We start from the raw sequence: 23,825 nt of genomic DNA on the forward strand, positions 1-23,825 counted from the left end.
GATGTGCAGCCCAAACTGGAAGTGGTGCTCGAAGAACGGAAGACATTGTTTCTGAAAGATGTATCAGACAATGGAAAGAAAGGACTTGCCTCAGGTTGTGCTCCGAATCAAGCTCCGTGGACATTTCGTGCAGACCCTTTTTCTTGGCACAGGCCTGAATAAGTGTTGGAACACATTTGGCAAAGACTTATTCAGCAACTCCACGGACGTGGCAACAGCTGCTGCGGATCCCCGAGTCAACACAGTTCTGCTAACTGGGATGCGTCTCCTGCTTGGGCTTTCCTGCTTCATCAGTGAAAAAAGGGATGGAATTTCAGAAGCCAAATAAAAATGTCAGCACAGGAAACACAAGGTGCAGACTCCTTGCACCTGATCATGGAACACCAAGAACCTATTAAGGATGTGGGTGTCTTGGGTTCCGGGGTGTGACTCTAGAGCAAGTCTGCCACTCTTTAAAGCAGCCGTGCAGATCAGAGTCTCTCATACTCACATGCGTACACGATAGCCAGTAGGTCTGTTTCAGTCTTACCATACGCAGATGTCACACATTTCTCTCTGTATCCCAAGCATGTGGGAGAAAGTGTCTCAGGGCTCTTGGCTCCCTACTCAAGAAAATGGCTCTCATAGTTGAGGGATTTGCTGCAGTTGTCTTCCCTGCCCATCCCCTGTTCCCAGTTAGTTCTTATTACTGTGTCGGATGAATAAGATGGGTGGAAGACGCCCTATTCTCCGAGAGCTAGAAGCAGCCTCCCCACCACCCCCACCGACTCCATCTTCCTGAGGTACACTGAGAAAGGTTCCAGATTCCCCCTTGTGCATCCCAGGATGCTAGCGCCTGCTACACGCCAGCCATTGCTGCCTCTGCCTTGCCACAGAGAGAGGTCGCTGCAGCACCTTCCCAGTTGGGCCAGGGAGGCTGAGGATTGGGGAACACGCTGCTGGTACCGTTCCATCTTTTTCATGTTTCCTTAGAAACTCTGACTGAGAACCAGATCCAGAAGTCTCTTGTCCCAGACACGATTCTCTGCATTCCCTTTGTTCTCCTGTCCCCCATCCCATGATGCAGCAAGGAGAAACATCTTGTAACTGCCAGATGCCACTTCTTGCAGGGCTGCTCTCTATGGAGTCCTGTTCGATGCCCAGGTGTGGTACCTCTGGTTTTGAAGCCCGCAAGTTAACCTTCCTGTTCAGGGTAGGGATCCAAGTGGAACATCCCTGACAAGTAGTGGCCCAGGCTCTACTTAAGCGCATCCAATGGCCGTGCTAAATGCTTCTGTGTGCAGGCAAGCTCTCCTCTGTCAGACAGCAGCTTACTGGGGCTTCTCATGGAGATGGCTGTGTTCCTGTTGGCTGGGTGACCGGGACACTGGTTCAAGGTCCTCCTTCCAAGGGCTGGGGTTGGTGGGCACTAAGGCCACCTCACCACTGTTGCTAGTTCAGGTTTCCCACTGTTACTCTCATCTTGATCTCCTCGTCTGAAGAGGACTCTTCAGCCGGGGGCATGATAGCCTGGTGGCTCGTCTAGGGGCTTGTGGGGAGGCTTCCCTGGGAAATCATCTTCTCAGGGCTGGATTGTCTCCTCCTGTAGCTCGTTTTCACATCCTGAATTTACACAACATGCTTAACTGATTGGCAGCTAAGTTGGGCACCAGGGTGTTTGAATTCAGCCCATTTGCTTTGTTTGCGAGAACGCTGGATGGGTTGACGAGGTTGTGTGCTATGCAAACCTAGTCATGGACTGCTGTTCAGCTAGCAAGTGATGGGGCTACCTTGGGGAGGTGGAGTTCTGCTGGCGGCAGCAGAGCGGCTTTGGATGGTGGAAGCAGAGACTGGCTGTCCTTCCTTCACTGGTTCTCCTTTTTGCTTTGCCTTTGTGCCAGCAGTTAGTGGGATGTACTGACTGGGCTGCATCAATGCTGTGGGGCTGCAGCACTGACAGATGGGCAAGACCGCAAGGCTGCATTCCCAACTGGACATTCCTAAAGTATCTCCTTGTGACCAGACACTGGTGAATGGCTTTTCTTTCTCGGGTTTTTTCCTTCTTTTAAGACAACCGGGGTTTTTTTGCTAGAACTATGATCGTGTCTGTTACAAGGAACGATTGGGCCCTGTTCACTGGAGCAGAAGCTAAAATGCTGATAGCTAGATTTCGCACTTCCACATTCTCGGGCATTCATGCTAGCAGCCAGGAAGGAATAAGAAATGTTGCTTTGGTCTCTGGTTAGATTCATGACCTTTTAAAGTAACATGTTAATCAGGAAATACTGGAAGAAATCCAACTGCAACTTCAAGCTACATGTCTGTTGAAAGAGTTGCACAAGATTTTATTTTTTCCTTGCTTTTTTATTAGACGTTTTAAAGAAAATATATGGACAAGCATGAGAAAGAAACCTGAAAAAGGAATGAAAGAGTAACATAGAAATGAATGAACAAGGGATTTAGAAAGCTCATGGAGGTTATAGTTTTCCAATCTATCATTAGGTAATTGTAAATCACTGAATATATTATATTAAAAAGCTAAGAATCACTGTTTAAAGCTTAAACATGGATATCAAAAACCATGATCAGCACAAAATAAGCCACTGAAGGGAATTACATTCTATAATAAGTTCAGTATTACAAATAAGTATTACTAGGAATTCCTTCTAATTTAGGTATCTTGTAAACTGAAATACAGATTCTATGCATAGATAAACCCAAATGTTGGATGCGATACCAATCCATGTACTGGATCACGGTCTAACAGTGGTTTCCAGTTGAAACTGAAATCTGTGTCAGATTTACTTTTAAGGTGCCAAGTGTTTCTAGATGTCGAAGCCGCTCTCACAGGTAACAGTAGGGCATAACAAGGGTCCAGTGCTGGACTAGCACATTCACATTGAGGAACAGGAGGAAGGGCCACAACCAAGGCAATGGTCAGATAAAGGAAGTTTGAGTCCGAGGCAGAAATGTAATTTGAGGAAGCACCTGAGACACGACCCTCCCTGGTTCTCACAAAGATGGGGGGGGGGTGTATTCAGACTTGCAAGATTCTGTAACCTTACAGTACAGGTGTATCAGCATGCATGACTTGGGTTTCCCATCTGCTCTACCTTGAAGGGCTGACAGGCCCCAGTTAGTCCCCCTTTTCTGCATACGCTGCAGCCACGTGAACTGGCCCTGCCCAGAAAGGCAAGAAACGGGTCCGCCCGAAGTGGCTTGCAAGAGGAGGGCCGGGATCCTGGTGCAGCAGACGCCTCTCCCAGCGGGGGTGCCAGAGGGCCCTCGGGGTCGGAGGCCTGGGAGGCGGCCAAGTGCTGGACGGGCTCCTGGCAGCTTTGGGCAGCTGCGTCTTCGAGGGGAGAAGAGGTGCCCAAGGTGCGAGAGCTGCAGTCTGTGGCGCTCAACGCAGGCGCCCAGTTCAGCATCTTGGTGGCTGAGGAGGAGTGACTCCAGCTGTTTAGGCTCAGGTGCCCCTCAACAGAGAGCTGAGTTTGTCTTAAATCATTGCACCGTTCGATGAGAAGCTCTTGGTGTGTTGCAGGACGTGTCTGGAAATGCTGCTTTTCTGGCGTTCACCCCATTTGGGTTTGTTGTCCTGCAAGGAAACAAGCGAGTTCACTTCATCAAATGGTGAGTTCTGTGCGAAAAAAAAAGGTTTCTACAGTTACATATTGGGGGGGGGGCTTTCCCAAATAAAGTTACGTTATCAGCTTTCCCTTCAACCCCCCCCTCCCCCCATAGCAGAAGGACTAGCAACCAGGTGTGCCTTTGAGCTCTGCCACGATGACAGCCTCTCCCTCCGTACAAAGTCTTTATTACAAAGCAAGGAGCTTTGGCACCCGATCTCGCCAGACCTATGTCCCCTTTGCTTGGCCTGATCCTCTGGGTCAGACTTCATTATCTCTTTTTTAAATATAATTTTTATTGAAGATTTTTTTTTACAAAAAGTTAAAAGCTTACAGAAAAATAAAAATGAATATAGAAAAGCAAAAAAGATATAAAAAGAAAGATAAGAAAGAAAGAAAGAAAGAAAGAAAGAAAGAAAGAAAGAAAGAAAGAAAGAAAGAAAGAAAGTATAGATCCAGAAAAAAGAAAGAAAAAAAAGAAAAAGGAAATATTTAAAAAAGCGACTTCTGATCTTCTTTGCAGCATTACAAGTATAGTTAATACTGTTTCTGCTCTCCCAGATTACATAACACAGTTTCCTTCTTCTCATATACAGCCCTTCTTAATCAGTAAATCACCAGTTCATTTTTATCCATTTTCAGCAAAAAGTCCATAAAGGGTTTCCAGTCTTTTGTAAAAGTAGTTATTGCTCCTTCCCGGATCAAACGAGTCAGTTTAGCCATTTCTGCAAGTTCTGCCATCTTCACAATCCACTCTTCCACTGTGGGTATTTCAGAGTCTTTCATCTTTGTGCATATAACAGCCTCACTGTAGTTACCATATATAAAAGCAAACTTCCATGAGTCTTTTCTAGTTGGCTGTCCATAAGTCCTAGTAAGGAAAGTTCCAGTTTCAACTGAATATTAATTTTTAAAATTCTCTGCATCATCATATGTATTTGTATCCAGTATTTTTTTGGTTTTTCACAAGTCTGCCATGCATGGTAAAATATCCCTTTGTGCTCTTCACATTTCCAACAACAATTAGAGATACCTTTATACATCTTAGTTAATCTCTCTGGTGATGTTATATATCATCAACAGTACATCATTTTATAAAAATTCTCTCTTAAATTATAAGACAATGTGAATTTCAGTCCTTTTAACCACATTCTTTTCCACTGATCCATCTGTATGTTGTAACCAACATTCTTAGCCCATTTTATCATGCGCTCTTTAACTTGTTCATCAAATCTCATACAATTATTCATTTTAACAATTAGGTGTTCATCATTTGTACATAATTCCCTTTCAAATTCTGTTACATGTTGTTCTATACCTGGTAGCTTTTTATCCTTATTAAACCTTTCCTTTAGTTGTGCTTATGAAAACCATTGAAAAGTAAATCCCTCTGCAGTCAGTTGTTCTCTTGATTTCATCTTAAGTTCTCAATTTTCCTGTATTAACAAATCTTCATATGTTAACCATTTTTCTTTGCCTGCTGTTTCTTTTCTATAAAACACCTCTTGTGCTCAGGCCAATAAAAGTATTTTTGGGCACAGCCTGAGTCCATACCTATTCCATATTCATAATATGGCACTCCTAATATAATGATTTTTAAAGACTACATTAACTATATCATACCATAAAAAGCCATGCCACCCAAACCTCAGGCTGCGTACTTCTAGTTCTAACATTCTCTTGTTTCTTAACAACCATTCCTTCATCCAAGTCTTCATTATTTCTTTCTCAAGGTCCATTGTTTGGGGATTTCCCCATTCTGTGATAACACAGACTGAGTTTGGGCTCAGTCCTCTTCCATTTAATTGTGCTTCGTGTAGTGAGGAAGCCACAGGAGGTGCACGCGGCTGTTTTCAGAATGTCCAACTGTATGCTCAATCAGTAGGAAGGGATTCTGGTCTGGAGGCACCGCAGAGGTGGTGGTGGTAGATTTGAGGAATCTGGGCTACGTGAGCAAGAGAAGACCTCTGGACTGGACTTTATTTTGAGGTGCACACTGAAATCCACATTTCTGGTATTTGTAATAAATATTTGGAGAGCCATAATGATACTGGAGACTCCTTGCTCCCAGCAGGGTCTGCAAGAGGAGCAAGATAGGGTCAGTGGCATTGTGGCATCACAATGCAAGCTCCACCCCTTGTCCGTGTGTGCTGCAACATCCCAAGCATGGCATGACCCCAAGGGGCAGAGCTGCGCACAACATCCCGACACCCTTTTAGTCTTACTAATGAAACAGCGAGTTTCTATGGATGCTGCCATCTGCTCCTGACCCCACCTCCCCTGTGTCCTTTGGCAGATCTTGGCCCCTCCCTTTCTTCTGAATCCATCAGCAATTGATAGTAAATGGATGAAGTATGTGTGATACAGATTTCTTTTTTTGTATAAATTTTATTTAAAGTTTTACAAAGAACATAAAAACTACACAAATGAATACAGTAGAGAGTAAAAAGAAGGAGGGAGGGAGGGAGGGAGGGAGGAAGGAAGGAAGGAAGGAAGGAAGGAAGGAAGGAAGGAAGGAAGGAAGGAAGGAAGGAAGGAAGGAGGAAAAAGAAAAGAGAAAAAAAAGCAAAAGTGCAGAAAGAGAGTTTGATACAGATTCCATGACAGTTCAGCCTTTATTCTGAAGCTGAAATAGAAAGAACATTGGAGTCCTTGGTGCTCTCTGAGCTTGGTTGTTTGCTTGCAGGCATTTCATCACCCAACTAGGTAACTTCATCAGTGCTGGTAAGGGTGGGGTTTGCTCCCTGTTTATACACACTAGCTTGCCCTGCCAGTGTTGGTGGGGGAGTGGTTTTCTCCTTGGTAGTTCCTTGATTAGGCTATTGTTTACTGCTTGATTGTTTGTCTGGTGATAATCACTCTTATCTGGGTGTTGGCTGCTGGAGAGGATGTGCTCTGGCCTTTTTGTTTCCTTTTTAGCTTTTTATTGTCTCTTTTGAATGGTGTGTAAATATGGTTTATTTCTATGTGTCTATTGATGGCTGATTTGTTCGAATTATGTTTGAGTCCGTCTATGTGTTGTGAGATTGAGGAGTTCTCATTGTGTCTTCTGTCTGCTAGTTAGTGTCGATGAAAACGCCTTAATTTCACAACAGATGGACAGACTCAACCATAGTTTGAACTGGGAAACTGTGAGCATGCTAGAAAGAGCTAGATCCAAAAATGCTGAGGAATTCCTGGAAGCTTGGCATTCAGACAAATCAGCCATCAATAGACACATAGAAATAAACCATATTTACACACTATTCAAAAGAGACAATAGCAAAGTTAAGAAGGAAATAAAAAGACCAGAACACATCCTCTCCAGCAACACCTAGATAAGTAGGGATTAACACAAACAATCAAGCAGAAAACAATACCCTAATCAAGGAACTACCAAGGAGAAAACCAAACCCCCACAAAAAGCAAGCTACAGTATATAAACAGGGAGCAAATCTCACTCCCTTCTAGCACTGATGATGTTACCTAGTCGGGTAATGAAACGTCTGCAAGCAAACCACCAAGCTCAGAGAGCACCAAGGACTCCACCGTTCAACCCTGAGCTACAGAGATTCTCTTCTTTTGGAAGAAAGAACATTATAGGGAAGCCGGGGGGTTGGGATTTCGGGGAGCTGGAGCGCCTAGGGGGCTTAGGGCGGGTTATACCATTCAGGTGGTGACGGGCAGGGGATGTTATGATGGGAGTCAGAGGGGGTGGGCTGCTCTCGGGGAAGACATCCCCAGTGTTTGTTACCAGTGGCGTGTTCCGGCCCTCTGGACTCAGACCCAGGCCCTGGCAGCAGATCCATGGCGGCCCTGGCTTCCGGCTGCTGCTTCTTAACGCCAGGGCAGTTAACAGCAAGGGCCCCCTTACATGTGGTCTGATCACTGAGGAGCGGGCCGACCTGGCGTGCATCACTGAGACCTGGCTGGGCCCTTTCAGAAATGTGCCCGGGTGGGTTTACAGTTTGGCACCAGCCGAGACCCCAGGGCAGGGGAGGGGGTGTAGCGGTTGTCACCCGGGAGTCTCTGCTGGCCTTCAGGGGGCTGCTCCACAAGTGGCCGGTTGTGAGACCCTCCTTCTTAGGCTGGGCTCTCGAGACCAGCTGGGGTGGTTGCTGCTGTTGGAGTTCCCCAGACTCATGGTTCTGGGGCACTTCAATCTGCCATCCCTGGGACATGCCTCGAAGACGGCCCTGTAGTTCATGGTCACCGTGGCGGCCATGGACCTGTCCCAGATTATTCGTGCCCTGACTCGGGACAGTGGCCTCACACCAGACTTGGCTTTCTTGCTGGAGCAGTGGCAATGTGATCTGAAGGGGGAATTACATCTGTCCCCCTTGTCATGGTCGGATCACGCCCTGGTGACCCTGAGATTCTGCTATACTACCCTCCTCCACAGGGAAGCGGGACCTATTCAACTGGTCCACCCACAGTGACCGATGGACCCAGTGGGGTTCCAAAGGAAGCCAGGGATTATACCTGAGGGTCTGCTGCACGGTCCAGCAGAGGCCCTGGCCACCACCTGGAATAGGAAGGCGGCCGAGGCCTTGGACAAGATCATGCCCGTGCGACCTCTCTTGGCCCATGACTCCCATCACTCCCAACGGTTCATGGAGGAGTTGAGGGAATTGAAAGGATCAAGAGATGTCTAGAACACCGCTGGAGGAAGAGTAGGGATGAATCAGACAGGACACGAATTAGAGCCACTATTAAGGCCTATCTCGTGGTGACATGAGCGGTGGAGTGCCATTATTTCTCTGCTCTTATCGTGTCCGCAGAGTGCTGCCTGGCGGCCCTGTTTAGGGTTACCCAGACCCTCCTGGGTAAGAGGGGCCCTCCAGGGCCACATAGAAGAATTTGCTGATACCAATATCGCCCCGTTCCCAATTGGAAGCCAAGCGTGGTGCAGGTCCTTTGGAGATGCCTGGGGAGTGGATTTGCCTGGTTATCCTGCTGGGACTGTTGGGCAGAGGCCCTGGCCGCCACCTGGAATAGGAAGGCGGCTGAGGCCTTGGACAAGATTGTGCCCGTGCGACCTCTCTTGGCCCATTGAGACCGATCCTCCCTGTAGTTTATGGAGGAGTTGAGGGTTCTGAAAAGGATTAAGAGACGTCTAGAGTGCCACTGGAGGAAAACAAGGACCAAATCCGACCGAAAACAGGCTAGAGCTGCTATTAAGGCCTACCTTGTGGCGGTAAAGAGCAGTGAAACGTCAACACTTCTCCACTCTTATTGCATTTGCAGAATGCCTCCCAGCAGCCCTGTTTAAAATTGCCCAATCCCTTTTGGGAAAGGGGGGCCCAGTGGCCCATTTACAGGGGCGTGCAGAGGAGTTTTCTGGGTATCTGGAGGATAAAATTGCATCCGGTCCCAGTTGGATACCAAGCATGCAGCATGGTCTACAGAGATGCCCAGGGTACGGACTTGCCCTGTTATCTGGGAACAGTTGATCCTGTTGAACCCAAGGAAGTTGACAGTCAATGCCATCACTTGCCAACTAGATCCATGTCTCTCCTGGCTGGTTAAGGCTACTCAGGAGGTGTCATGTGGGTGGGTCCAGGTGATAGTGAATTCAACCTTGAGGGAGGGAGTGTTTCTCTTCTTCTTCTTCTTCTCCTCCTCAAGAAGCCATCACTGGACCCCACCATACTGGACAATTTTTGCCTAGTCTCCCACCTCCCCATTTTAGGGAAGGTGGTTGAGAAGGTGGTGGCATTGCAGCTCCAGAGAATCTTGGAGGAAACGGATTATCTGGACCCCTTCCAGTCAGGTTTCAGGCCTGGATTTGGCATTGGTTGCACTTATGGATGATCTCGGCAGGAGCAGGATGAAGGTAGTGCATCCATCCTTGATCTTCTTGACCTCTCAGCGGCTTTCAATACCATTGACCATCGTATCCTTTGGGGCCAACTTGGGGAGTTGGAAATGAGCAGCATAGTTTTGTGCTGGTTCACTTCCTTCCTCCAAGGCCAGTCCTAATTGGTGTTGATTGGGAGTGAGAGCTCCAGCCCATGGCCCCTCTGTTGTGGGTTACCGCAGGGTTTGGTACTCTCTCCACTCCTTTTTAACATCTACATGAAGCCGCTGGGTGAGATCATCAGCCATCTTGGGATGAGGTATCATCAATATACAGATGATACCCAATTATGCATTGCCATCCCAGGTAACCTAAGTGATGCCATAACCACCCTTTCATGATGCCTGAAGGCTGTGGGGGTCTGGATGGGGAACAACAGGCTTCAGGTGAACCCTGGTAAGACAGAGTGGTTGTGGACTGGAGGTTCCCCTATATCCAGGGGTTTACCATCTTTAGGTCTGGATGCAATTGCATTGCCCCAGGCAGACCCAGTATGTAATCTGGGAGTCCTCCTGGGCTCACAACTCCTGCTTGAGGAGCAGGTGGCAGTTGTGGCCAGGAGGGCCTTTGCCCACCTTTGGGTGATGTGCCAGTTACGCCTCTTCCTAGATCAGGAGGCCCTCCGGTCAGTCATTCATGCCCTGGTCATCTCTCGTTTAGACTATTGCAATGCTCTCTACATGGGGCTACCCTTAAAGAGTATCCAGAAGCTTCAGCTGGTTCAAAATGTGGCCACACGGGCAATTTTGGGTGCCCCAAGGATGGCACATGTAACACCTTTGCTGCAGGAGCTGCATTGGGTGCCAGTTTGGTTCCGGGTCTAATTCAAGGTGTTGGTTATTACCTTTAAAGCCCTACGTGGCATGGGTCCAGGCTACCTGAGGAACCATCTCATCCCCATTACATCAACCTGTCCCACCCAGTCAAGCAGAGAAGCCATGTTGTGGATCCCGTCAGCGAGGGAATATCGGCTGGCGGGGCCCAGGAAGAGAGCCCTTTGGAATATTCTCCCCCCAGAGGCGCAGTGGGGCCCTACCCTCCCGGCTTTCCAGAAAGGTTGAAAGACCTGGCTCCGTCAGTGGGCACGGGGTGATACGGGCTCTACCCACCCCTGGGAGTGGTTAGACCCCTGAAGATGCTCCCTGGAATTACTTCCCAATTTTCCACCTTCTTGGAACCTATTTATTTTTAGGATTTTTTTTATGTTGTGTTTTAATTAATGTTTATCTTGTTGTAAACCGCCCAGTGTCGTTTCACGAGATGGGTGGTGACAAATTTGATAAATAAATAAAATAAAAAGAAATATACATACATATTAATATATGTACATATTAATATATATTAAAATACATACATACATACCCATCATGCTATTCTCTTTAGGGCAAAGCTCTGAAAAAGAGAAAGAAATAACAAAGGACAGAAATTAAAGACATGATAAGAAAAAGGAAAGGAAATACAGTTAATTCAAGTTTACATCAACACCATTAAACTACTCCCCTCTTTTTGTTTGAGGATCTCATAAACTCCATCCATCCAGGACTTTCCCAGTCTGGCTCTTCTTCAGCTCACTTGCTTGTCCTTCAGATGCCTGTTCTGGAAGTCAGTCTTCATTCATTTCCTCTATACAACCGATCCCTTCCCCCCATACACTTCCTTGGTATTGATTATTCAGTTCTGTATTCCTTTAACACTTCTGGTTTTTACCATACCCTCTTCATTCCTACTGTATTCAGTGTAGCCGACTCTCCCTTTCACAGAACAAAGTGGGCAGAAACACTCACTAAAATACATTCTTTTGCACTTCTTTTGACAAACATCCATTCCTTGCAACAGATCGCATACCACCCACAATTTACAGCAAGCATTTGCAAGTTCTCTATTTTCTCGTCTTCAGTACTTATTGTACCCATTTTTTGCCATTTATATATAACTTTTTAAATCTCCACTCTGAAACTACCTTGGACTTTAATATATTAATTTTCAGATCCATAATCCTCATTATACATATTTGCTGTGAATAATTTGAGTTCTCAACCAACAAAACTGCAAACAAAAGTCCATGAACATTTCATACCCCCGACCCACACCCCTGTAATCACCGCACAAATATTCCTTTTCGTGCATCCATAAACACTTTCAACAACCAACAGGTTATGATAAACCACACTGCACTTTACAATTTTTGCTCTCTCTTGTGCTCAGCATTCAGTCATCCCTTTCCCAGGCACACTTAACAACGAATCCCTCTGTAGCTTTTGCAGTCACTCTCACTGGCTTTCCCTTGCATAAGGAACAACTTGACAGTCACAAATGCAGCTTTACACACACATTAAACAAGTTGCATGTAAGTAAACCACATCAACATTTTAAGATTCTTCTAGTTACAGGATTTAACCTTTAAGTAGCCTTGCTACTTTTCAACCTTCTCCCAGCATTTCTTGCTTCTTTTTCATAATGTTTCTTGGATACTAACATTAGCCGTTCATGTCGATGCCATTAGTTCTTCTGCATATCACTGACATTCTCATACAAATCTCTTAAAATACTCCCTGCAGAATTCCGTCATCTCAGCTGCACACCAAATCATTCTAGCATTTTTACCTTTGATTCTTTAAGAGCAATGATCAGTCTTCCCTGCCTCTTTGGCTCTGTTCTTTGGAACGGAGCAGGCTAAGATACATCCCTGTTGGCCCTCTTCTGCTCCTCAGACACTGTGGAACCCTTTCCTTAGGAAAAGCAGCAGCAGACTTCGGGTATCAGCCTTTGCCAGTTTATTCCACAGGCAGCCTCTGCGTCTAGAATCAAAAGGTGCTCCTTAAATCCATAGAAGGGGCAGAAGGCTCTTCACTCTGGGCCATCAGGTGCCGTAAAATGTGGCATGTGTTTGTCTCCCAGAAGTCAGCCTGGAATCCTTCAGTGTGGGATTTCTATCTGGCCAATCCTCCCAATTTTAGGAGGAAAAAAAGTGCACTCTGATACCGAATCATTGGAGAGGTCTGGCATTTTAGCAAGGATCTTGCTTCTTCCCTCCTGACGCACTGCTTTCAGTCTCTGCCTTGTTCTGGGTCAACGAAGAAGACTGGCAGGTTGTCAAGCCCAGGGAAGCCTCTGCTCTCCCAGATTCTGGAAAGCGAGTCCTGGAGAATTCTTTGTGCAGGTGCAAACCCCCCGAGACACTGCGAAGCCCTACAAGTCACTCCCTATGTGTGTAACATTGTGTAGCACAAGAGCCAGCCCTGGACTGGAAGCTTAGCAGGGAGTGGGGAGTCTGGAACCTCTGGCCTTGTGCTGGAACTGGGCCCAGTACCCCTGGCCGCAAAAAGTAGGCATAATTTTCCCACGCCTATCAGAGTTGCAGGTGCAGGAGGAATAGATGGGAAAAGCTGCCCCACCCAGCGCGTGCAGCGTCTGCTCTGGGGCAGAAGCAGATGGTTGTGCTCTTTCTGACTGAAGGAATGATGGAGATGAACCCCCTTGGAGAAGGGCTGATTGGACAGGAGGCAGGCAAGACCCCAAAAATGGCTCGCAGGCTATGAAGGTGGCGGCTGGGCCGGGCCTTCTGCTCCTGGGAAATGGCACGCGGGCCGTTTGCCCATTGCTGCAGCCAGTGGGCATCATTGTGCCAGGAGCCATCCAAGGTTGACCACTTTTGGAAGAACCAACTTTCTGAGAGAAGAGACCAAGGATTTTAAAACAGAAATCCGAACGAGGCTTCCTGCCTTAGGGGGATCTGGGCGGCCGGGCGGGACGTGCTGGGCATGTGCTGTGAAGGCAGACGAAGGTCCTTGTGGCGGGCTCGGGCTGCCCTTGCGGGCGCTTTCTTTCACAAGGCCAGGCTAAGGGCCACCTCTTCCCCTGGGAATAATCTGGCGGTGATCTGGTCCATGCGATGCGTAGTTAGTGTCCTTTCTCTTGCTTTGTCTTGTAGCCCGTTGTTGATATGCCCCAGTATCCTGTTTGCCTTTTTTACTCCAGCTCCACCCTGAGCTTCAAGGATTTTTCTACAATACCCCCTAAACCCCTTTCCTGGTCAGTACGCTGCATGACTGTTCCATGTAATCTGTGCCCTCAATATTCAGTTTGTTGCCCCCAAATGTATTCTTTCGTACATTCGTCTGCGTTGTCCATGTTCTCGGCACAGTCCCCTAAAAGATCCCACCAGCCCCTGCTCTGGACGTGGTTGCCTCGTGGCTCCTCCGTTGCCCGCATCAGCTGAGTGTGGCTCTCTTCCCTTCGATCGCCTCCTTCCAGCCTGCCCGATCGCCAGGCGCTGCCGCCCCCCAGGCCTCCCTCTGGATGCTGAGATGCCTCCCGCCGCCACCGCCACCGCCGCCGCCACTGCCACTGTTTTGAGCCAGAGGCCCCCTTCCCCTGCCATGCGACAGTGTGGATGAGCCATAAATGTGCGACTTCAATCTGCAGCTGCTCTCCTTTTCCAAAAGAAGTTTCATTCCTTGACTTTGCGTTTTGTGGAGTTTGGTTTAAAATCTCCGCATCTTGCCGGAGCCTGTTCCACGCTGTGTGTGGGGCTGCCTTTGTGATGCGTGGCAGCGGGGGGTGAGGCGCGTTCCTCTTTCATGGAGGTGCTTTCTTCTGCTTGTAGGAACGAGGTGGCCAAAATGAAATTTGAAGGCAAGACGTTCTATTTATATGTAAGTCAGAAAGAGGTGAGTGCTGGTGCAGCTGCCAGATGGCCTCTGAGGCCAAACAAATCCAGCGGTTTCTCTGCCCGCAGACCACCCCCAATAGGTCAAGACGCTGTGTGGACCCAGGTCAAATGTGGCGTTCCCTGATTAAAGTAACAGCCAGGCCGAGGATCTGGAATGTTTCCAAACGGACCAGCAGAGCTTCCTTTGATGCAGGCCGGACCAGGCTAGATCCACGGCCTGCTGGTCATAAGGTGCCCCTTACGAGGAGAGGCGCTGATGGGTCCATCTGTTTGGGTTGGCCGAATGCTGGGCCTTCTCTTTGGTTGGAGAGAAAACTCAGAATCTTCTAGGCAACCCCCTGAACAAATAAGATTATCATCCCAATTATCTCAATTGTTCTGGGACACGTCGGACCAGCCCTTTTAGAACAGCCTTCTCATCGGTGCACAGCGCCAGGTACAGATGTCCCCGGGACTTGAGGGTTTCTGCCGCCCAACCTCCATGATGGCCATGATGCTGGAATCTGGAGTGGAAAACCCTTGGGATCGGAAGGGCTGCATTTATTGCCGGGCTGGGGGCAGCACACTTGTCTACCTCACCCCAAAGGGCGCTTCCTTCCCCTCCACACTCCAGGTGCCTCCCCCCGACCAACCCTCTACGCCTCTCGCTCCTCTTTCCCCCACCCCCGCTGCTCATTGGCCTCGCCCACGCGGCCAGCGAGCCGGGTGGCTGAGGAATACGGAGGGGCTCAGGGCTGTGCCGGTGGGGAGGGGCAGGCAAAGGAAGATTGGGGTCCTGGAAAGACTGCCCAGTTCAGTTACTCAACACAAATCCGTCATTCAAATTACATCTATTTTTCCAGGCTTTGGTTGATGGCTCTTTGTTCCAATAGAGTGGCGGTGTCCGCTGTGTCAAAAAGTCAAGGTGGTGGCACCTGCCCTGTTTTACGTGCATCGCGACTCACATTAAAAAGAGGGTGGGATTTTGATCGCATAGTGTAGAGAATAGGGAAGATGACCTTGATGGAGATAGACAGGATCTGTTGCCTAGGCCAAAGGGGCTAAAGCAATTTTTAAGTCCAGAACGTCCAGATAACATGTTGAAGCCTGAGAGGCAGAGGCCTCCCTGATTCGCTGGAGTATAACAAGGAGGAGGAGGAGGCGGCGGCGGCACGGAGCCATCAGACTGGCAAGATGCTGTTGTTAGAGCCCATCTTGATAAAAGTAGTTTTAGCCATACTGTGGAGTTGATTTCCTGGTCTCGCCTGCCTAGTGGGGTTGACACATGGTGTGGCCACCATCTTGACTTGGAACCCCCTCCTCCCACAGACATCCCTGCACCAGAGCCTGGATCGAAAACATCCATGCCTTTTTCTAACTTGGAAATTATGCTTTGCATGCTTTCTTTCAACCAGTATGAAGAACAGCTGTAAATTAACCTTAAGGATTTTTCTGGGATTTTGACAGGAAAAGAAAATTGTTCTGACCTATTTTGCTCCAACTCCTGAAGCCTGCAAGCATCTCTGGAAATGTGGGATTGAAAATCAAGCCTTTTATAAGTGAGTAAAATACATATTTTCCCAGGATCACTTGTTATTCTTGGGAAGCTATAATCCAGAGCCCGACTGCTCCCCACAAAGTGCTGGGATGTTTCTGCAGGGCTGAGCAGGGTTGCGATCCAGGATTGGTTTCCCTGCTGCAGCCGCAAACTGCCCTGTACAGGGATTTAATCTGGTTGGCAATCCCTCCAGCTTCTCCCTGGGAATTGCCCTTCCTGTCTCCTAACCAAAGTGCAGAAGCCCGAGAAATTAAAGCGTCCGTGAGAAAGAACTTCTGGTGAAGAGCATCCGCTGTCCAGAAACACCTTGTTTTTATGCTCCGCGTCATCTTGTATTTTGCTTCAAATGGATTTCCTTTTGCTCTGTGTGTTGCATCGCCTTGTTTGGAATCCCTGTGTTCGGGCAGCCTAATTTTTCCTTACACTAACACGAAATGCTCTGGCTCCTTTTCCGGGTGGAGGGTGGCCATGATAGCTGCTCTGGGACTGATGCACATCCTGAAACAGGTGACAGATATTTCCGCTTTAGTTTTAAGGGTCTGTGCCTCATGCCAAAGTGCAGCTTTTAATTATTCTAAACCAGATTTGTACAGATCTACATCAGAATATGTATATATCTGGCAAAATCCTGAGCAGTCTTGTATGCTTGCCAATTTCATCCCATATTATTAAAACAATTATGTTAAAATTGCATTTAATATATTCAGCTTTTCCAGATCTTGCTGTAGCTGAAGCTCCAAGTTGAACTGGACAGTCTCTGATTCTGTTGAATCAAATTATTTTCCAAATTACCAAATTAAATCTCAACTAGATAATCTGATCAGTGCTACCTAAATTCAGCTATGAAGTCAGATTCCCCTTCATGTAGCTCGGTGGGTCTTGGAATTTGTGACTGGCTCCATTAACCAAGGAGTCAACCCTCGGCATCGTCTGTGGCCAACCTGGTAGGGTGGGGGTGGTCTGTTCCCAGAGTGGGCAGTGATGGTTTTTAAAAGATTATTCAGTTCAGCGGGGTACAGAACCCCAGAGAAGACACACAATGGCACTGAGCAACATAGGATTTCTGCCGGGGAAGAGAAGAGGACATTAGAAAGAAACTTAACCTGGCCCCACCTTCAGTCTTGTTGGCATAAGAGGGTTGGGAGGGAAAACGCAGCCAGGTTTTGAGATCCTGTCTCCATAGCGTAGCATCCTTGTGGAGTCCGTTTCTTGACCTGGCCTATCTTGAAGGGCTGACAAGCTCAACACTCTCAAGCACAGAAGAGCTTTGGCACCGGGCCTCTTTTTAAAACTCCACTTGCAGTACTTGTTTCCTCTGGGGAGTTCTCTTTCCCTCAGCAAAGCTCGATTTTTATCTTGGAAGGAAACTTCAGGTAATCAGTTCTCCTCTAATCTTGCTAAGCAGCTTTGGAAAACTCCTTGTGAAGGCTCAAATGGAGCCCCGTAATCCTGAAACTCAGTGTTCTTGAGCTGTTTGTTTAAATTGTTCATAGCATCCTGTTGCTGTCCTGTTAGGCATCCTAAGAAACAGCCAGCTCTTTCATTTCACTTTCCCCATCCCTCTGTCTGTCTGTCTGTCTGTCTCTCTCCCTCTCTCGGGCAGCTAAAAGTCTCCTCACTGCCCACCCTGTCAAACTGAAATCCACAAAAAAGAGATATTTGTAGAGGGGGAAGAGGGCATCAGCCCTGCCTTTCCTCCCTTTACCTGTTGAGGAGGTGGATGTCCCATCTTTCTCAACAAACAAGTGGACAAAAGTGGCTTACCCAAAATTAGAAGACATGTAAATGTTAACCATGAAGGCCCTGGCAAGAGAGATGCATCTGGGCAAACTGCAAACTCCGAAGGAACCTCTTTAGAAAGGCCCCCCTGCGGACTGTCGTGCCCGGGCAGGTGAAAACTGTTTAGGCTTCGCAGGTGGAGACCCGTCCTTTCAACTGGGAGCCTTGCAGGCATCCGATGCTGCACTTTACTCTAATCGCAGCTTCTGGATGCGCCGTAAGGCAGCTATCTCACTTTGGTCTGGTAATCAAGATGCAAAGAAGTGCCATAAAACGTGGCCAGCTTAGGTGATCCTCTGGCTGTGACCGTGGAAAGGCCAGCAGGGCAAGTCCCAGGAGGAGTTCCCTTTCATGGGAAGCCGCCCGCGTGTCCATAATGGGCATTGTGGAAGCCTAAAAGACGGCCGTCCTTCCCCTTTGCGTGTCTGAGCCAGACCCTGAGTTACAGAAGTGGGTGCAGCTCCCGTGGAATGACCCTCTCTGCTTCATGGCCGTTGGCAGCCCACGAGCCCGTCTTCCTGCCCATTCTCAGAATACCCTGAGCCTTTGCTTCGTTTCCAGCACACAGTAATGAACAGCTTCCAAAGCCCGCCCGCCCCCATCTCAGCACTTTCAAAAGCCAAGTAACTGCTGTTGATCAAGGGTTGCTATTCAACCCCTTTGCCCACCTCTGCTTCTTGCTTCAGGTTGGAGAAGTCCAGCCAAGTTCGCACGGTCTCCAGCAGCAACTTATTTTTCAAAGGGAGCCGGTTCCGATACAGGTAAATAATGACTGTAAGTAGCTGTTACTGGATATATTTTGACACACGCCCGGTTGTGTGAAACCTGAGAGTTAGCTAAGGGAGGTGACAGTACAAAAGCAGTGTCTCCTTTGAGTTGAGCTTGACACATCCAGTCCTGTCATTTCCTGGTGGTCCCCCTTCCCAGTACCACACAGACCCATTGCCGCTCGGCTCTTCCAGGTACAGTTAGCAAGCTGGGCACCCAGTCAAACGCTTTCCACCCATTCTAGACCATCCAGTTATTGCCCAGGGATTAAGCTATTGCCCTTAATGATGCTGCAGATCAACTCTGGTCATGAGGGAGAAACGTTGCTGGACTCCTGAGTTTCAGGGACAGACGGAATTTGCCGGCAGAATTTTGGGCTGGGCATTTGCCCTGCTTGTCACCCCTTCTGCTCTTCAATCTCTTTCAGCGGCCGAGTTGCCAAAGAAGTGATGGAGTCTAGTGCCAAAATTAAGAGGGAGCCTCCGGAAATACACAGGTAAGGCAGCTGCGGGGATGAGCAAGAATCAAAGGGCCACCTGTGAGCAAGAAGGGCGTATTGGGGGGTTGGGGTAGGACCCACCCCACTCCCAGTTGCAAAGCGAATGGCCAAGCGCACATTTTCCTCGGTTGGGCCTGGCCTTCTGCAAGGCTCCGCCCTTGTGATCGCCGGTCCTGGCCCGGTGCCCTTCCTTTCTTTTGCAGGGCTGGTCTGGTTCCCAGCCGTAGCTGCCCCTCCATCCCCCACGGACCCCGGCTCAGCAGCGTTCCCAGGACCAGGAGGAGGGCCGTCCACATCTCCATCATGGAAGGTGAGCTGGCTGCCCCTTGCTGGCGATTCCAGTTGATACAGGTAGTCCTTGTTTAGCGGCCACAACTGGGACTGGCAACTCAATTGTTAAGCGAAGCGGTTGCTAAGTGAAACCGTGGCTGTGTTTACAATCTTCTTTCAGCTTTCCTTTGCTTTACAGACCTGCAAAGGTTGTAAATGTGAGGATTGGTCGTGACGTTACTTTTTCATCATTGTCGTAACTGCATACAGTCACTAAATGAGGCAGTCACTAAACGAAGACTACCTGTAGAAAAGTAGCAACCACACTACTTCCGATTCATTAGAATTCATTTTGTTGTACTACTCAGCTCTCTTTGATATGGATTTGAATCAGTTTGTGGAACTAGGTATTGAAAGAAGTGTTCAAGAGTTGAGACTTTAGTTTCACAGTACCAAACTGGAATGATCGAAGGCTCTGGGGGACCATCTTCCCACTTCATCCTCCTTTGCTAGTTGGAGCAGGAAAGTATATTCCCAAGGGATATGTATGGACAGCAATTAATAGATGGTTGTTTCAGTGAACAGTATTTTTATGAGAAAGGCTGTTCAGCGCCAACCAAAACTGTGGCAGTAGAATGTCTTTCAGTGCGCTTGCTGAATGTTTTGCCAGCTGCACCTTAGTTAGGAAATCATTCCTCAAACTGAAACTTTTGTGAAAAATCTCTTTGAGGAACGGAGAGTTTAGATCTGAAGCAGGTAAAGGTGCTTTGCGCTTGGTGTGGGCACTTCTCGGCATCTGCTGGCAGCCATGCTTTTTCCCAGCTGTGCGGGTTCTAGGAAATACACGTCTGAAGTGTGTGGCAGCAGCACCGAGCTGAGCCCGCGACACCACTGCCTTCATGACGCCCCGTGGCAGTCAGAAGAGACTGGAGGGAATGCCTTGACCCTCTTACAGGACACGTGCTGGGCGCGTTGGTTCCTGCCCCAAGCCAGAGGCCTGAAACGTTCTAACTGTGCCCAGAGACCACAGTGAAGAACAAGGCTAGAAACAGCACTTGGGAGATGCGCCTTCAGTGGCAAAAGCACGTTAGCTGAAAAAGGCGCTTCGATCGATCTGAAGAGAGTCGACAGGGAAGGCTGCCCTGCCCTGCCCTGCCCTGCCCTACAAGGGCAGGGGTTTGGGCCTGTTGTTATAGACACGTAGGGCTTTGGACCTTGAATTCTAATACCCTCCTGCTTCGATGCTTTGCCACTAAATCCATAGCCATTCTTCCTCTAGCAGCTTCTGTCGAGCAAAACAAGTCATTATTGCCTATCCTTCAATCAACTTGCAGTTTTTATGTTACCCTGACAGGGCCAACCGCAAGCAGAAAGCCCCAATGTAAAAAAAAAAAAAAGTGGACAAAACTGCTTTTGTGGCCCCGCAATGAGGCCCTTCTTTCCATTCCTTCAGGCCTCGAGTCTTTGCGGGACAGCGCTCACTCCACCCCGGTCAGGTCGACCTCCCACAGCGACGCCTTCTTGCCCCACTCGCGAAGTGGCAGAGCAGAGAGCAGTGAGCGGGTGGCGGTCATCTCAGACGAGGTCTACAGTCCGTCGGACAGCGTGCTGCCCACTCCGGTGGCCGAAGAGAGTCTTGAACTGATGCTGCTGTCCAGGCCAGTGAACGGCGCTCCTTGCAGCATAGAGGAAGAGAAGGAATCTGAGGCCAGCGGCTCCCCCGCGGTGGAGGCCGAGGAGCTGGGAAGGGACCTCCGGGCCTTGTGCAGCAGTGGTGGAGCGCAGGCAGAACAGGTGAATAAGTTTGTTTTAAGTGTCCTCCGTTTGCTCCTTGTGACAGTCGGACTCCTCTTGGTTTTGCTCCTTCTCCTGATCATCCTTACGGAGTCTGACCTTGACGTTGCCTTTTTCCGTGATATTCGTCAGACCCCCGAATTTGAGCAATTCCATTATCAATACTTTTGTCCCCTCAGGCGATGGTTTGCCTGCAAAATCCGCTCCGTACTCAGCCTGCTCAATGATACCTGAAGGCAGTTCTCCTCCTAGTAACTAGCCAGGTGGACTGTGGAAGATCCCTGCTGCCCATTCCCAGAAAATGGGGTTCATCGTGGCACCATCGGCACATAAATTAAGTCCTCCTTTCATGACTCAAAGCACGCTGCAGCCCAGGAGGGTGGTTTCCCAGCCGAAGAAAGGGATAGACTCGTGCCAGATCAAACCAACCACGCAACCAATTTCTTTGGAGGTCCTCTTTCTGGAAGCTTCTTCAAAGTTCTGCTTTCCAACATTCAAATTTCTCTGCACTCTTCAAATTTATTTTTGCTTTTGTTGAGGTGTTAACTTCAAAAACTTCAAGTAGAGAGAGCTTATTTTATTATTACTAGCATTGCGTTAAATGCCAGCCTTCAGCTGGGACACTAGTCCATGAAGACAGCTGTTACTTTATGCAGGAGCTTTTGTAATGGTGCTACTGAGTTGTAAGTTTAATAATATGGTATTCTTTTATTAAAACTGCCACTGTGCGCAGCACTACCACCTTGAACGTGGTCACTGAAAATACGGCAGTCTTACTTTCTTACCAATTACCAGGCTTCATGTGGGGACCGAAGGGGGGCGATAGGACCAATGCCCACATTGTACGATCATCCAGCATTGTTAATTCTTTTCAAGCAATAGATTGTTATGAGAGGTCAGCAGTTAGGTATAAATCTATTTCTTCCCTTAGCATAGAGTGCAATGGCCATGTAACCTGTCTTTTATGAATTTCAACTCTTGGCCTTTACAATCCCAGAGAGACCTTTTCTTAGAACAGTTAGGTCCCAAAGGAAGCAAGGGTTGGTATATGGGAAGAGTCAATCTATGGACCTGATGGTTGTTGACGAAGTCTTGCTGTAGTAGCTATCAGATCTGGATTTCTTTGAATGAGATTCTGCCACAGTAAACAGTACAATTTTTTTTGTATTATGAAAGAACTTATTTCAACCTATATTTTAAGAAAAATATATATATTTTGTTAATGAACCAAGCCTTTTTTTACTTTACAAATTGGATAAATGTGGTGTTGGGTATCAAGTGATGGAGATACTCAAAAGGTTATGAATGTTTTAGAACAGTGTGTTAACACTGCACCAACCCATCCATCGTTTCTAGATCAAGGAAAAAGTGGGCTATTTTGTGCTATTTAAAATGAAGATTAGGAGAAATGACAGGTAACCACCGAGATGAAAACAATCAAACCAACTTTGTCTCCAAAGTAAAGGGAATCCAGCCTTTTTTCTATTTTGTTTTGTGCTGCAGATAGTATTCTCTAAAAGCAGCTTATTTGTACAGGGAGCAATAAAAAGTGGGAACAGAGCACGAAATTTGACCGGCAAGGGTTCTATTTCACCTCAGGGAGAGATTTCAAGTCATCCGGGGATCTAATCAGAAAGATTTCAAGAGGCCGGTTTCATGATTGTGACTCTGCCCGGGCAGCCGTGGTTCCGCCGTATGCACACGGGCCCTCCGAATTCAGCAGAACTGAAGCACTGCCAGAACCGACGGGAAGGAGGGCTATGGAGGACATGCACTGACTTTCCCTCCACGGCTGGTCGTTCACCATTCAGAAAAAGAGCACAATTAACAGCGTAGCAATACACGGGAATGGGCAAGAATCTGCTGAACTCAGACTGGGAGTGTGCACATCGGTTAGCAAGGGGTCCCTGGGAAATGGAAGTGCTCACCTCAGAGTCAACCATTACACGCCATTGCCAGCATCCTGGGAGCTGAAAGCAATTTTGGCTTTCAATAAGAAGAACCGGTACATTAAATTTTATATCATCTGTGAGAAGATGGAGGGTTATATCCAAGGATTTATACTGTTTTATGCAACACAGCAACAAAAACTTCTAGTGTGGTGTTCCTACCTCAGTCTGTAGTAAACGATGCTTCTATGCAGTGAGTGAAAAGTTTTCATTTAGTATTCTCCACTCCAGAGAAAGATAATAGCAGTTCACGTGTTAATTGTTGGTGGTGTTTCTCTTGCCTCAAACCCGTCCGATCTATTTGTAACAATTTCATGCAATACATTTTTTAAATGGACAAGAAATAAACATTGATGGGGGCAAGTCATTCTTAGATAGCTGTTGACTCTAAACAATCCTGGGCCCAACCAGAAGAAAATTTCTCCTGTGCATTTCAGAATGTGTTGGGGGGCCCAGAAGAGCTCCCTAGGGACTGGGCTCTATTTCTGCCAAGGGTTTAGTCCAACTGGCAAGCAAAGCTGTCCTGTCTCGCTCTGTGTTCTTTCATGGTTCACTACTAATTTGTTCCAAATCACAACTGTATGAACTGGGGGGATGTCCACAGGTTGCTGGATCAGAGGAAACAGACTCTTACTAAGGACTAATGTGCTGCACATGGAAGCAGGAAAAGATGAATTACCTGAAAATGTGAATTTTCATTTTCATAATATAGATGTTAATAATTCATGTGCCAAATACTGTATGTCACATTTTCCTTCAAAAATGTAAATTTTTCTACATATTCAGCCTGTAGTTAGTGCAAAATCATTGATGCCATATAAAAGTATTTTTAAATTTAAATAAATACTTAATAATGATGAAAACATTTCTTTTTGAGTAAATTAATTGGGATATGATCATGTATAATGATTACTGAAACATTTTAAACATATTTATATATGTTCACTATAACAGAAGCATGAATAACTAACATTTGGGGGAGATTTATACTATTGTTTGAGGCAGTGTACTTTTAAAAGATGTTTACAAACACAGTGGTCATCTCCAACAATGATTTGTAAGAGCCATTTTTCTGATCTGTGATTCCAGTGCATTCATAATTTCCAATCA

At 47.4% G+C, this 23,825-nt stretch overlaps 1 protein-coding gene across 4 annotated transcripts in view; it reads left to right on the forward strand.

The window, feature by feature from the left end:
* FRMD5 (FERM domain containing 5) overlaps window positions 1–23,572 on the forward strand; it is a 115,435-nt gene extending 91,863 nt beyond the window's left edge. Inside the window, exons 8-15 of one of the 4 annotated variants that reach the window (XM_088139282.1) lie at window positions 3,524–3,612; window positions 14,054–14,117; window positions 15,566–15,657; window positions 18,122–18,196; window positions 18,631–18,699; window positions 18,906–19,012; window positions 20,426–20,766; window positions 20,946–23,572. In XM_088139282.1, coding sequence (XP_087995408.1) covers window positions 3,524–3,612; window positions 14,054–14,117; window positions 15,566–15,657; window positions 18,122–18,196; window positions 18,631–18,699; window positions 18,906–19,012; window positions 20,426–20,766; window positions 20,946–20,993 — 885 coding nt within the window. In that variant the 3' untranslated portion in view covers window positions 20,994–23,572. Of the gene's footprint in view, window positions 1–3,523; window positions 3,613–14,053; window positions 14,118–15,565; window positions 15,658–18,121; window positions 18,197–18,630; window positions 18,700–18,905; window positions 19,013–20,425 lie in introns of all 4 variants that reach the window. The other 3 variants (XM_088139283.1, XM_088139280.1, XM_088139281.1) reach the window with 3 other exon arrangements.
* Window positions 23,573–23,825: the final 253 nt, after the last annotated feature.

The sequence above is a fragment of the Python bivittatus genome, unplaced genomic scaffold (genome assembly GCF_059951505.1).
Source record: "Python bivittatus isolate LINGU-HERP-01145 unplaced genomic scaffold, Pbiv_v1 ctg000210_np1212, whole genome shotgun sequence".
NCBI lineage: Eukaryota > Metazoa > Chordata > Lepidosauria > Squamata > Pythonidae > Python > Python bivittatus.